At 40.8% G+C, this 14,560-nt stretch overlaps 1 protein-coding gene across 12 annotated transcripts in view; it reads left to right on the top strand.

The window, feature by feature from the left end:
- GRIP1 (glutamate receptor interacting protein 1) overlaps window positions 1-14,560 on the top strand; it is an 892,229-nt gene that overhangs the window by 793,884 nt on the left and 83,785 nt on the right. For all 12 annotated transcript variants that reach the window (XM_089674172.1, XM_089674168.1, XM_089674167.1 and 9 more), the window contains one exon: window positions 11,756-11,942. In XM_089674172.1, the coding sequence (XP_089530298.1) occupies window positions 11,756-11,942 (187 nt within the window). The remainder of the gene's footprint in view (window positions 1-11,755; window positions 11,943-14,560) is intronic.

The raw sequence follows: 14,560 nt of genomic DNA, 5'->3' as shown, positions 1-14,560 counted from the left end.
TCTATGTATTATTTGATTATTGATTTGGTTGCACTACACTGTTTCTTGTTCATATTTGTGCAGAGGTTTGTGTGACAAGACCTTTACAGTAGTGATTAGCAGAGCATCCAATATTATGTATACACATACATTTTTTTCACTATAATTTTTCCCTATATTTTTTCTCTTTTTTATATTGTGATTATGTGATTGTGCAGATTGATTCACATTTGTTTTCATTTGTACTGTGCAGTGGTTTTTTGCAGAGTAGCTCGGATCCTCCTCTTCCCTGCCCGGCGCTCTTGGCTCCTCTTCTTCTCCCTGTGCAACCATAGGAAGCAGCTTTCTATGGTAGCACACAAGTACACTCATGGTGCGGCTTTGCCCTTTGTCACTGGATTTGATTGACAGCATCAGGAGTCAGTGGCTTCTATTGTGCTCCTTGAGTCGAGGGAGAAGGGAGAGAGTGCCGCTGCTTTCGTGCACAGCGCTGGATCAAGATTGGGCTCTGGTAAGTATTTGAGGGAGGGGCCTGATAATAGAAGGTTTTTACCTTAATACAAGGAATGCATTAAGGTAAAAAAAAAACCTTCAGCTTTTACAACCATGGGTCTGTCCCTGTACTTGAAGATAATAAATGCTTGTGAAGGTCTTGGAGACTTGAAAGAAAAAGCACTTTTATTTACCTAATCCTTCACTCCCCCAGCAATCCATGCTTCCCTACATACAAGTGTTGGACTGTTCCACAGAGTCCTCATGGCCAATCCTCTGTGCTGGATTTGATGGTATCAGGGGACCTGCAACCATTGGAGAATAGGGGACAGAGGCTGTGGAAACTGTTCCAGCAGCACAGTAGGAGCGGAGTATCAGATAAGAAAAACTGTGGTCCCATGTGATCCCGACTGCATGGGAACATTTTTTACTTTCCCTGTAGTTCAAACAAGTAACATACTCTACACCCTGTTCCAAATTATTATGCAAATTTTATTTAAGTGTCACAAAGATTAAATATTTTGTTTTTCAGTTTAACTCATGGATGGCATTGTGTCTCAGGGCTCTTTTGATCACTGAAAACAATCTCGGACACCTGTGATAATTAGATTGGCAGGTGAGCCCAATTTAAGGAAAAACTAGGAGGGTGTTCCACATTATTAAGCAGAGCACCGTTTTCAAGCAATATGGGGAAGAAAAAGGATCTCTCTGCTGCCGAAAAGAGTGAAATAGTTCAATGCCTTGGACGAGGTATGAAACATTAGATATTTCACGAAAACTTAAGCGTGATCATTGCACTATTAAGAGATTTGTGGCTGATTCAAATCACAGACGGGTTTGTGCAGATAAAGGCACATTGAGGAAGATTTCTGCCAGATCCATGCAGTGGATCAAGAGAGCAGCTGCTAAAATACCATTACATAGCAGCAAACAGATATTTGAAGCTGCTGGTGTCTCTGGAGTTCCACGGACATCAAGGTGTAGAGTCCTCCAGAGTCTCACAGCTGTGCATAAACCTTCTATTCGGCCACCAATAACCAATGCTCACAAGCAGAAATGGCTGCATTGGGCAGAAAAATACATGAAGACTAATTTTCAAACAGTCCTGTTCACTGATGAGTGCCCTGCAAACCTGGATGGTCCAGATGGATGGAGTAGTGGATGGTTGGTGAACGGCCACCCTGTTCCAACAAGGCTGCGACGACAGCAAGGCGGTGTTGGAGTCATGTTTTGGTCTGGAATCATGGGAACAGAGCTGGTCGGCCCCTTTAGGGTCCCCGAAGGTGTAAAGATGACCTCTGCAAAGTATGTGGAGTTTATGACTGACCACTTTCTTCCCTGGTACAGAAGGAAGAACTATTCTTTCCGTAATAAAATCATCTTCATGCATGACAATGCACCATCTCATGCTGCAAAGAATACCTCTGCATCAATGGCTGCTATGGGGATAAAAGAAGAGAAAGTCATGGTGTGGCCTCCATCCTCCCCTGACCTCAATCATACTGAGAACCTTTGGAGCATCCTCAAGCAAAAGATCTATGAGGGTGGGAGGCAGTTTACATCCAAACAGCAGCTCTGGGATACTATTCTGACATCTTGCAAACAAATTCAAGCAGAAACTGTCCAAAAACTCACAAGTTCAATGGATGCAAGACTTGTGAAGCTGCTATCAAATAAGGGGTCCTATGTTAAAATGTAACGTGACCTGTTAAAATGTTTAAAAACGTTAAAATGTTGTTAAAAGTTTGATTGAAATAGCTTTTGATTTCAGTAAATATGCTGCAAACACAACAAATGACAATTTTCAGTTCTTTACAACCTATAAAGTGTTTTGAAACCTACTGTGCATAATAATTTGGAACAGTACATTGTAAGTTTTTTTAAGTTTAAAAAAAATACTGTTATTAGGAAGTTTGTTCAATAAAATTTGAATTGTACTCTTAATAGTTGATAACATGAGAATTATGCTGACTGTTATTTACATCAATTATTTAGGTAAATGAGAAAAATATAATTTGCATTATAATTTGGAACAGGGTGTATTAGTTAAGTGGTACGCATATGAACTATATTAATTTTCAAAACCGATATTGCTGAGTGTTGTGAAATTCCATTAATTTTTCATATTACGTCTCCCTCATTTTAATGGAAAATTCCTTTCTTTGATGTTCACTGACTTTATTACTAATGTTTAATCATTTGTGAAGAATAATCCTATTTCACATTAATATTGTAGGCGTGAGCGCTACACCTTAATGCAAAGCCCTCAATTAAGAATTCTTTCTTACTCAATAATTGACTCTTTATCTTGACAGTTTTACTGTAAATGGAAACTTGTGGGGGGGGTTTTCTATGGCAGCTATGGGTAGCTGTTATGTGATGTTATGCAAGTAGAACTCAAGGCAAACCATTTTGAATGGTTTTAACCTCCATCAACTATTAATTGTGGTCTGTGTTTCCCTAGGAGATATTCACCTCATTTCCTGTCCTGGAGACAAGACAGGGAGTGAGAGGTAATTTCCACATTTTAACAATTGTCACAGGTGACCTCATAGGGAGATTTCTGCTGAATACAGAAGTGACAAAGATAGTAAGGCGGTGAAGTGGAAATTAACTCAAATATCTGTATACAAACAGTCAAAGAGATGGAATTCAGAAATTAGTAAAACGAGAATTCGAGTATCTTTAGCCTTAAAAAAAAAAAGTCAGCAGCTACAAATACTGTAGCTAACTTTTTAAAAAATAAAATAGACGCTTACCTGTTGAGGGATCCAGCGCTGTCCTCACCTGGGTCAGTACTTCGTCAGCCTGCAAGTCCCTGGTGCAGGCATGCTTACTAAGGGAAGCCAGCTGTGACTCCTTGTGGCTTCCCAATGCACATGTGCAAGCTACTCTGCACTGTTTGGCCCTGCAGGCTCTGAGGACCTGTGACATGTCCCAGGAGGTTGCGGGTAGGGAGGGGGTCCCTGCTTATACTAGGCGCCTGCCCCTTCCCAAAAAAAATAACCTCCAAAAGTGGATGCAGGGGACCCACAGTGGCTGGAGCATAGGGGAGAAGACACTGTGTAAACAAGCAATTGACCCATGCACTTCAGGTGCAGCCCCACAGCAAGGGATAATTTTTAAAATGGTTCTAAAGCCTAAATATTTTTTACCTTAATGTGTTTCATGCATTAAGGTAAAAAAAAATATTTAGGTATCAAAAAGTATTGCCACCCTCTCACCCCCCTTTCAATCCTCACTTGATCCAGTGCTCTGCCCATCTGCAGAGGCTCTCTCCTCTCACTTCCTGCTCTCACAGGCTTTGCTTTGCTGAGGCAGCATGAGCCATTGGCTCCCACTGCGGTCAGTTGAATCCTGTGATGAGGGAGTGAGGGGTGGAGCTGAGCCACACTGTCTTTGTCCATGGATACAGGCAACGCGGCTCAGGAATCGAGCCTGAAGGAAATTTGCCACTATAATAGGTGGCTTCCTATGGTGGCACACCAAAAAGAGGCAAGGAGTAACCTAGCAGAGGAGGCTCAGGGTCACTCTGTGCAATTCCATTGTACAGAGCAGGTAAGTATAAACTTGATTATTTTTAAAAAACTGCGTTTTATAATCACTTTGATTCCCATAGTTGCGCTTGAGACACAACTATAAGCATCTATATTATTTTATCTATTTACCAAAACCTTTGAGCATAAACTGTTAGGCACAGCTTACATTTATTTGTGCATTTGGCCTTTTGTTTCTTTCACAATAGTGAAATCTTATATTTTTACAGCATTCTATAAAACGATTTAATGGCATAATTAAATTGCAGAGAGAGGAAAGAAAACGTTTTTCTTATAAAGGGTCCTTAAAAGTAACTTCGAAAGGCTTCTTGATGGAAGTTGATTATAATTGTATTTGCTGAAAAAGAAATAGGGCCAATTAACATTTGTGCGTTGCTCTGCATTTTACACTTTAACACACGCTAAAATGCATGTCATCGGACGTCAAAATGTATGTCAACGCATGACTAAAATGGATGGAAATGTACATCCATTTTCTAGACATTGTAGTGCAAGACAGTGGGAATTGGCCCTGAGGGCCGGTTCACACTATGCCCTGATCTGAATCACACAGGAACACACTGTGCGGTCTATATGGTGCGATTTCAAGCCCATTCATTGGAATGGGGTGAAGTTGCAGCTGCACTAAAAGTGGTGCATGCACTACTTTCTTTTTAAACACATGGCAACAGTATTGCATACTACTTTGTACCATGCAGTTTGGTTTGGGCCAGTGCGGGCAAAGGCAATGCATTTCCAGCCTGCATTCAGGGTGTCATTAACTTTAACTGACCCCCCGCAGCAGATCGCAGGGGCATTGCGATCGGAATGTGGTGCTGGAAGCCACACAGGAACACGGCTTTCCTGCACCACATTTTAGCGTGAACGAGCCCTTAAAATATTTGTAGGTTTGTCTTGCAACTGGTCTTCTGAAGAAACATTAAAACTTATTGTGACCTTATTTGAATTGGCAGTTATTTGGTTTGAGCATGCTTTAAGTTGGATTTTGTTCCTGCAGGTTAGTGATCACTAAAAAAAAAAGGATTATTTAGCTATTTTAACTTTAATACCAACATAACTACGGTACTAATTTTTTCCGAAGGACATAGTGATAAGTTATTTTAATACAGATATTGGCAGGTGAGTGTGAAGAAAACATTTGTCAATACACTATATTGCCAAAGGTATTAGGACACCCTTCCAAATCACTGGGTTCAGGTGTTCTATTCACCTCCATGGCCACAGGTATATAAATTCAAGCAGGAAAGAAAAAGGAAGAGGGATGGGTGCTAAGGAAGCAAATCTTGCCAAAAACCATACAAATCTACAATTATATAATAAAAAAACAAATAATAGAAAATACAATGTAAGTCCATCAGATGTCCATGATGTGAACTGTGTGTAAGCCCCAGTGGCAGCACCCTCCAGAGTAAAGCTGAGGCTCTGTAAGCTGTATAAGAAAGGAACACAGAGGAGCACCGGACTAAGTGCAGTATAATAACCGTTCCGTTTATTAAAAATAAGCAAATTGGGAACCCACTATAAAGCAGATGAGATTAAGCATATAATGTTCTGTAGGAAGATCCCCAAGGTGATCCGATAGATGGAATTATCATTTAAGTCCAGACAGGAGCGGCGGAACGCCGCTGGAACCAGTGTGGAACACAAAGATGGCATGGTAGCGGAATTGATGACACCGAGGAGAAATCACTCCGTAAAGGGGGAGTAATGCCTTTCGAAGCTTCCACTTCTTCGTCAGACCTGATTGGCTTAAAAGTTAGCTTCAGAGACCCCCAGAAGTCTGATACAGGAGTCCATCATGAAGTCAGAACCACTGGAACTGCAGGCTGACTTGCTTGACTAGTTTCAGGCCCTGCTGTCTGCATCAGACAGTCATCACTTCCGGCACCACGCCATCTTGCGTTCCACGCTAGTTCCAGCAGCGTTCGTCCGCCTACCGCTGCTCCTGTCTTGACTTGGATGATAATTCTATCGTAATGGATCATCTTGGGGACCTTCCTACAGGACTTTATATGCATAATCTCATCTGCTTTATAGTGAGCTCCCAATTTGCTTATTTAAAAAAATGGAACTGTTTTTACACTGCACTTAGTCTGGCGCCCCTCTGTGTTCCTTTCATATAAAATCAAGCACCCAGGCATGCAGACTGCTTCTACAAACATTTGTGAAAGAATGGGTCACTCTCAGGAGCTCAATGAATTTAAGCATGGTACCATGATAGGTTGCCACCTGTACAATAAGTCCATCTTGAAATTTTCTTGCTACTATTATTATTATTATACAGGATTTATATAGCGCCAACTGTTTGCTCAGCGCTTTACAATATAAAGGGAGACAATACAGCAACGATACAGTTCAATACAAGAGGGTTAAGAGGGCCCTGCTCCTTGGAGCTTACAATCTAAGAGGGAGGGGCTGGTGGTACAAAAGGTAATAACTGTGGGGGGATGAACTGATAGGAGGAATAGAAGATTCTGTTAGCTGAAGGCGGGATAGGCTTCCCTGAAGAAATAGATATTTCCTGAAGAGAAAATACGAAGTATTCACCAGTCAACTGTTAGTGGTATTATCACAAAGTGGAAGCTACTGGGAACAACAACTCAGCCACAAAGTGGAAGGCCACGTGAAATGATAGAGCGGGGTCAGCGCATGCTGAAGCGCACAGTGCGCAGAAGTTTCCAACTGTCTGCAGAGTCAATAGCTAAAGACCTCCAAACTTCGGGTGCCCTTCAGGTTAGCACAACAGTCAGTAAGCTTCATGGAATGGGGTTCCATGGCCGAGCAGCTGCATCCAAGCCTTACATCACAAAGTGCAATGCAAAGCATTGGATGCAGTAGTGTAAAGCACGCCATCACTGGACTGTAGAGCAGTGGAGACGTGTTCTCTCGAGTGACCAATCTCGCTTCTCTGTCCGGCAATTTGATAGATGTGTCTGGATTTTGCAGTTGCCAGGAGAACCGTATTTGCCTGACTGCATTGTGCCAAGTGTAAAGTTTGGTAGACGGGGGGGGGTTATGGTGTGAGGTTGCTTTTCAGGGGTTGGGCTTGGCCCCTTAGTTCCAGTGAAGGGAACTCTTAAGGCGTCCGCATACCAAGACATTTTGGACAATTTCATGCTCCCAACTTTGTAGGAACAGTTTGGGGATGGCCCCTTCCTGTTCCAACATGACTGCGCACCAGTGCATAAAGCAAGGTCCATAAAGATATAGATGAGCGAGTTTGGGGTGGAGGAACTTTACTGGCCTGCACAGAGTCCTGACCTCAACCCAATAGAACACCTCTGGGATGAAATAGAGTGGAGACTGCAAGCCAGGCCTTCTCGTCCAACATCAGTGCCTGACCTCACAAAAATGTGCTTCTGGAAGAATGGTCATACATTCCCATAGACACACTCCTAAACCTTGTGGACAGCCTTCCCAGAGGAGTTAAAGCTGTTTTAGCTGCAAAGGGTGGGCCAACTCAATATTGAACTCTACGGACCAAGACGCCATTAAATTTCATGTGCGTGTAGAGGCAGGCGTCCCAATACTTTTGGCAATATAGTGTATCTAGTAGACTTAGTACTAAAGTGTTTGCCGTACTGAACTGCTGGTATACCCTTAAATTATTACACATCTGCAACTTATCGCTTTAGCTTTTAAAGACTGTGAAAACCTCATACAGAGAGTAACATACAGTCAGGTCCATAAATATTGGGACATCGACACAATTCTAACATTTTTGGCTCTATACACCACCACAATGGATTTGAAATGAAACGAACAAGATGTGCTTTAACTGCACACTGTCAGCTTTAATTTGAGGGTATTTACATCCAAATCAATTGAACGGTGTAGGAATTACAACAGTTTGCATATGTGCCTCCCACTTGTTAAGGGACCAAACGTAATGGGACAATTGGCTTCTCAGCTGTTCCATGGCCAGGTGTGTGTTATTCCCTCATTATCCCAATTACAATGAACAGATAAAAGGTCCAGAGTTAATTTCAAGTGTGCTATTTGCATTTGGAATCTGTTGCTGTCAACTCTCAAGATGAGATCCAAAGAGCTGTCACTATCGATGAAGCAAGCCATCATTAGGCTGAAAAAACAAAACAAACCCATCGGAGAGAGAGCAAAAACATTAGGCGTGGCCAGAACAACTGTTTGGAACATTTTTAAAATGAAGGAACGCACCGGTGAGCTCAGCAACACCAAAAGACCCGGAAGACCACAGAAATCAACTGTGGTGGATAACCGAAGAATTCTTTCCCTGGTGAAGAAAACACCCTTCACAACAGTTGGCCAGATCAAGAACACTCTCCAGGAGGTAGGTGTATGTGTGTCAAAGTCAACAATCAAGAGAAGACTTCACCAGAGTAAATACAGAGGGTTCACCACAAGATGTAAACCATTGGGGAGCCTCAAAAACAGGAAGGCCAGATTAGAGTTTGCCAAACGACATCTAAAAAAGCCTTCACAGTTCTGGAATAACATCCTATGGACAGATGAGACCAAGATCAACTTGTACCAGAGTGATGGGAAGAGAAGAGTATGGAGAAGGAAAGGAACTGCTCATGATCCTAAGCATACCACCTCATCAGTGAAACGTGGTGGTAGTGTCATGGCGTGGGCATGTATGGCTGCCAATGGAGCTGGTTCTCTTGTATGTATTGATAATGTGACTGCTGACCAAAGCAGCAGGATGAATTCTGAAGTGTTTCGGGCAATATTATCTGCTCATATTCAGCCAAATGCTTCAGAACTCATTGGACGCCGCTTCACAGTGCAGATAGACAATGACCCAAAGCATACTGCAAAAGCAACCAAAGAGTTTTTTAAGGGAAAGAAGTGGAATGTTATGCAATGGCCAAGTCAATCACCTGACCTGAATCCGATTGAGCATGCATTTCACTTGCTGAAGACAAAATTGAAGGGAAAATGCCTCAAGAACAAGCAGGAACTGAAGAGAGTTGCAGTAGAGGCCTGGCAGAGCATCGCCAGGGATGAAACCCAGCGTCTGGTGATGTCTATGCGTTCCAGACTTCAGGCTGTAATTGACTGCAAAGGATTTGCAACCAAGTATTAAAAAGGTGAAAGTTTGATTTATGATTATTATTCTGTCCCATTACTTTTGGTCCCTTAACAAGTGGGAGGCACATATGCAAACTGTTGTAATTCCTACACCGTTCACCTGATTTGGATGTAAATACCCTCAAATTTAAAGCTGACAGTCTGCAGTTAAAGCACATCTTGTTCCTTTCATTTCAAATCCATTGTGGTGGTGTATAGAGCCACAAATGTTAGAATCGTGTTGATGTCCCAATATTTATGGACCTGACTATAAGAGAATTGTGCTGTTAAAGTCCCATCAAAAGGAGGACTCCCCCCTTTGTAAGATGAAACGAGGGTGGACATTTCAGCAAAACAGTGGTTCAAAACACAAAGCCAAGGAAACTCTCAGTTGGTTTAAAAGAAAAAAAGTAGAGTGGCTAGAATGGCCCAGCCAATCACCTGGCTTGAATCCAGGATCAGAGTTCATAGAAGAGGCCCACGGAATCTTCACGATTTGAAGACCGTGTGGAAGAATGGGCCAAAATCACACCTGAGAAATGCGTGTGACTAGTTTTTCCATACAGGAGGCATCTTGAAGCTGTCATTACCAATAAAGGTTTTTGTACAAAGTATTAAATAAATTTCAGTTAACGTGTTCAATACTTTCCCTGTGTCATTCTATTTTATTACACATAACTTATTTTTTTTACTTATTTGTTTTGGTTTCTTTGTATGTATGAATTGCATGGGTTGTTACCAACGTGGGGAAAATTTAATGTCAATAGCACTTTTAGCAATATTTTTACTGAGAAAAATGATGACATGTTTTAATATTTTTTATTATTTGCTGTATAATTTTTTATTATTTGCTGTATAAAGAGGCATACTATTATTATTTAAACTTTACCTGACAAACTGTTTTGAGCATTTTTGTTGTAGTGTTACCCACTTTCCTAAATATTTATCCAACGCGTATAATTGCTTAGTAAAGCAAACTGTAATACTTTTTCATGTTTGCCCATTTTCTTTTGGGTCGTACATTGGCTTGAAAATTTCAGTCAATTAACCTCAAACTTTCAGATTCTGAGATACATATGTCAGTTTGTTGATATCAGAAAAACATGAAATTTGACTGCTGAAAATAACCATTTGTTATAGAAACAACATATAAAAAAGAGACCAGGGACTAAAGTACGATACAGGACAACAGAACTTGTATTTATAGACCATGGGTTATATGCAGGCTAGCTTCAGGTAATTGGACCCTGGGAAAAAACTTGCTAGGGCCACCTCTATTGCACAATCATATAACCACACCTAATCTGTGAGACTCCAGTTTTTATGCATGCAATAAAGAGAGATCACAGAAGAGAAGAGGGTAGTGGTCTGTTCCCTGTACTGTAATCAAAATAAGAATTCACAGGTAAGTAAAACTTTTTATTCTGTTAATCATACATCGCAGTAACTGTAAACAGAACTACCAACAGGCCCACAAAAAAAAGTGCTAGGAACCTGAAAACACTCAGATTACAGCTTGAAGTACTTTGCAACTAAAGCTTGCATCGACCAACACCTGATTATCCACCTGGCTAAACCTAGAGGATATGTGAACAGACATCCAGGTGGTAGCCTTGCAAATCTGGGATACAAATGTTTGATGCTGAAAAGTCCAAAGAACACCACTAGAAGCTGTTTCTTAAATATATAAAATGCTTTACTTTGAGTACTATGTGTTTGTCACAGAAGGTGACCATATACAGCTATAACAATGTGTAAAAATAAAATAAAATGTGTATACGTACACACAATAATTGGCGCAGTTGGCCAGTTTAAACATGTATTGCAATATGTATGAACTAAAAATCACAATTTTTTTATTGCAAAATTGGCTGGCGAGGGTATATAGCAGTGTGCAGAGGGTTCTTTCAGAATTTCCACATGCACACACACTAAGAACGGGTTTACACTAGCCACAGAGCTTGCCGCTCCACTGAAAATCAATCTGCTGTGTACTGCTTTTCAGAGGTGTTTGACATGAAGTGGGGAAGCAGTATGTTACTTCCACACCACCTGTTTTAACCCTACAAATGTTGACCTACTGTGCCGCAACTTTGTTCATTGCATACGCTTGAATGGGTGGCCTTCAGCTGCTGTACTGCCTGCCAAACACAACTTGAAGGATAATGTTTGCTGCAGGCCCCAGAATGTGTAAACCCCTTTCTAGCTGCCTTTGCAGCCTTGGGGGGGATGATATCAAAACAGCTCAAATACATGTTTTTACCAACCCACGAAACCACAAGTGTAATTATTATTATTATAGGTACGTGTATATGAACCATTACTCCTATATCACAGAATTTAAGGACGCAAACAAAATAATTAGATATTATGGCATTCTGTACTTTGTTACAATATACATTATGTAGATGCCACAACCTAAGTATGCACTCAAGTAGTGTGTGTGTTCTTATCCTTTAGCACATTGTAATGAACTACTCATGCGCTGTTCGGATGGGTGCTGTAGATAGTAGAAGTCTTGCAATCAGTGATGCCCTGGGCGCACAAGCAGTTTTTTTCCATATCTTTCCACATAAATTAAGCAAAAAAAAAAAACCTATCCTTTTTTTCTTTTCAACCTAATTGTAATTGAAGCCTGTGGCATTCTAAGTGTTGTCTATGGTTTGTTCTTACAGTATCCTTGGCATCTAGCACAGTTGGTTTATCAGGACAAGTTGTCCACACCGAAAGTACAGAGGTTGCACTAACTGCAGACCCCATTGTGGGATTTGGAATCCAACTTCAAGGCAGTGTGTTTGCCACAGAGACGTTATCATCCCCACCCTTAATTTCTTATATTGATGTAGACAGTCCTGCAGAACGGTGAGTAACAATGACTAATGACTGTCTATAGGCTTCTTACTTAACTTATAACTTATTGTTCTTCCCAAGTGCACTTAAAAATGAATATCTTCATGCATGTTGTCTTAAAATGGAACTTTACCCATAACAACTGTAACACAGAATAGTGTGCTGTAAATTGCCTCCAGCATTGTTCTTGTTTCTTCTTGCTGGAGGCTGCCATTTTGCTGAAGCCCAGAGTCCTGAGCAGCATTACATTTTTAGGCTGTGAGCAGATCGGCCTCTACAAATCCAGTGCCTAAAAATGGAGAGCAACAAAGCATTTGCAGAACAGGGTGAGATAGTGGGGTAGATTTACTAAAACTGAAGCACTCAGAATATGGTGCAGCTTTGCATGATAGTCAATCAGCTTCTAACCTCAGCTTGTTCAATTAAGCTTTGGAAATAAAACCTGGAAGCTGACTGGTTTCAATGCAGAGCTGCACTAGATTTTGCACTCTCCAGTTTTAGTAAATAACCCCCAGTGTATTTGTGGATTTAAAACAGCATAGGCACTTATTTGTAATGTTTTACATAGCTATGCCTGCAAAACGAGCCAGCCTAAAGTAATCTAGCAGGATCAAATTTTTTAATTAAAGTTATACTTTAAAGTAACCACTCAAGATTGTAATATAGGAGCTGCCATTGCCATCTTGTGTAAAGGTTCTTGTTCCGAGGCTTTTGATGTTTGTCCTTTCTTCATAACTTAGAAAGTTACCTGGCGCAAGTAAAATATATATACTTGTTATGTCAAATGACCACCATAGAGCATGCTCCTTTAAAACTTTAACCACTTTAGGACCACCCTATAGCAGATAAGCTGCTACAGGGCGGCACCTGTGCGCAGGATCATGTATATATACGTCATTCCGCATTTCGGGGTAGGATGCGTGCACAAGCATCCTACCCGCGACGCCATTCGCGGCCGCGGATGTCAATCACTGGGTCCCGGCTGGTAATTACCCGCCAGCGCCCAGTGATTACCGAGCATCTCCGACAGGGAGGAAGACTGTTTTGTTTACAAACAATCTCCCTCCCTGTCACCTCGAGCACACTGCTCGGGATGGCTGTGCACAGTACAACCATCCTGATCAGTGTGCTTACAGTGAAGAACACACCCCCCGCCCCCTAGTAAAACACTCCCAGCACACAGTTAACCCTTTTGAGCACCACTTCCTGCCCAATGCCATTAGTAGAGTGTCAGTGCTTTTTTTTTTTTTTAGCACTGATCACAGTATAGGGGTCACTGGGGTGTCAGTGACACCTAGTTAGTTCCCTTCCGTATTAGAATGTCCATCGCAGTCCCGCTAAAAGTCGCTGATCACCGCCATTACTAGTAGAATTTTTTTTTTTTTTAAATCCCATTATCTATACCGCCATTTGTAAACACTATAACTTTCATGTAAACCAATTAATTTACACGTATTGGGATTTTTTAGCAAACACATGTAGCAGAATACACTTTGGCCTAAATTTATGATGAAATTTGATTTTTTTTTTTTACTTTTTTACTGGACGTGTTTAATAGGAAAAAGTCCAAAATATAGTTTTTGTTCTCAAAATTATCGTTCTTTTTTTTGCTTATAGCGTACAAAATGCACAGGCGATCCAATACCACAGAAAGAAAGCTCAATTTGTGAGAAAAAAGAACGTAAATTTCATTTGGGTGCAGTATTGCATGACCGCGCAATTGTCAGTTAAAGTAACGCAGTGCTGTAAAGTAAAAAATGGCCTGGTCATGAAGGGGGGTAAATCCTCAGGAGGGCAAGTGGTTAATGTATGTTGCTTTGCATTTTGACATGCCTTGCAATGTGATGTTGATGGGAAATTGCAGGTCAGTACCCCCAAAATGTAGCAGTCATACCATACAACAATAAAGAGTTTGTGAGTACAATGGAAGACATTTTTCAATCCTTTACCAAGACAAAGCAATGCTAAACGGGAGCAGTTGGATGCATTGTAATTCAGAATTACTACAAGGTTACAGTCAAAAATGTATTTATTTTTTGGACTGCTCTAAAATCCACACTGGTGACTGAGGTGAACCTAACCCTGAGCACTTCTTAATTTTGCATCTGTTTGGAGCAGGGGTATCCAACCTTTTGACTTTCCTGGGTCACATTGGAAGGATAGGAATTGTCTTGGGCCACATGTAAAATAAGCTAACAATAAGCATAGCTGATGAGCAGAAAAAGTCAGATCACAAAGTTATGATTGCTAATATAGATAATGTACCTCTCTTTTGTAATTTTTTTTTAAATTCTAAATGCAAAGGAGGGAACATAAAACTAGTGCAATATTGGACACTATTCTTGATAAACTAACACATCAATATTTGGTTAGATGGATGTAGTAGCAATTCTCTATGAATTCTGTCAGATATTTTGGTTCTAATTTTGCCCTTTGCGTGCGTCATCATTGAAAATAGTTGTTCACAAATATAGCTGCTGTCGAAAACTAATGACTTGAATAAGGCATGATTGTGAAGAGTGGGATATTTTTCTTTGGGAAGATAAAACTTATAAAAGTCTAGTCAAGTCAAAAAATTTTTCAGTTGTGTGTTTGCCAAGTGTAAACACATTTTTACAAATGATTTAAAA

This window comes from Staurois parvus, unplaced genomic scaffold, assembly GCF_062004578.1.
Source record: "Staurois parvus isolate SC_StPar_1 unplaced genomic scaffold, SC_StPar_1.0 ptg000147l, whole genome shotgun sequence".
Classification (NCBI taxonomy): domain Eukaryota; kingdom Metazoa; phylum Chordata; class Amphibia; order Anura; family Ranidae; genus Staurois; species Staurois parvus.
This window is presented reverse-complemented; position numbering and strand designations above follow the sequence as displayed.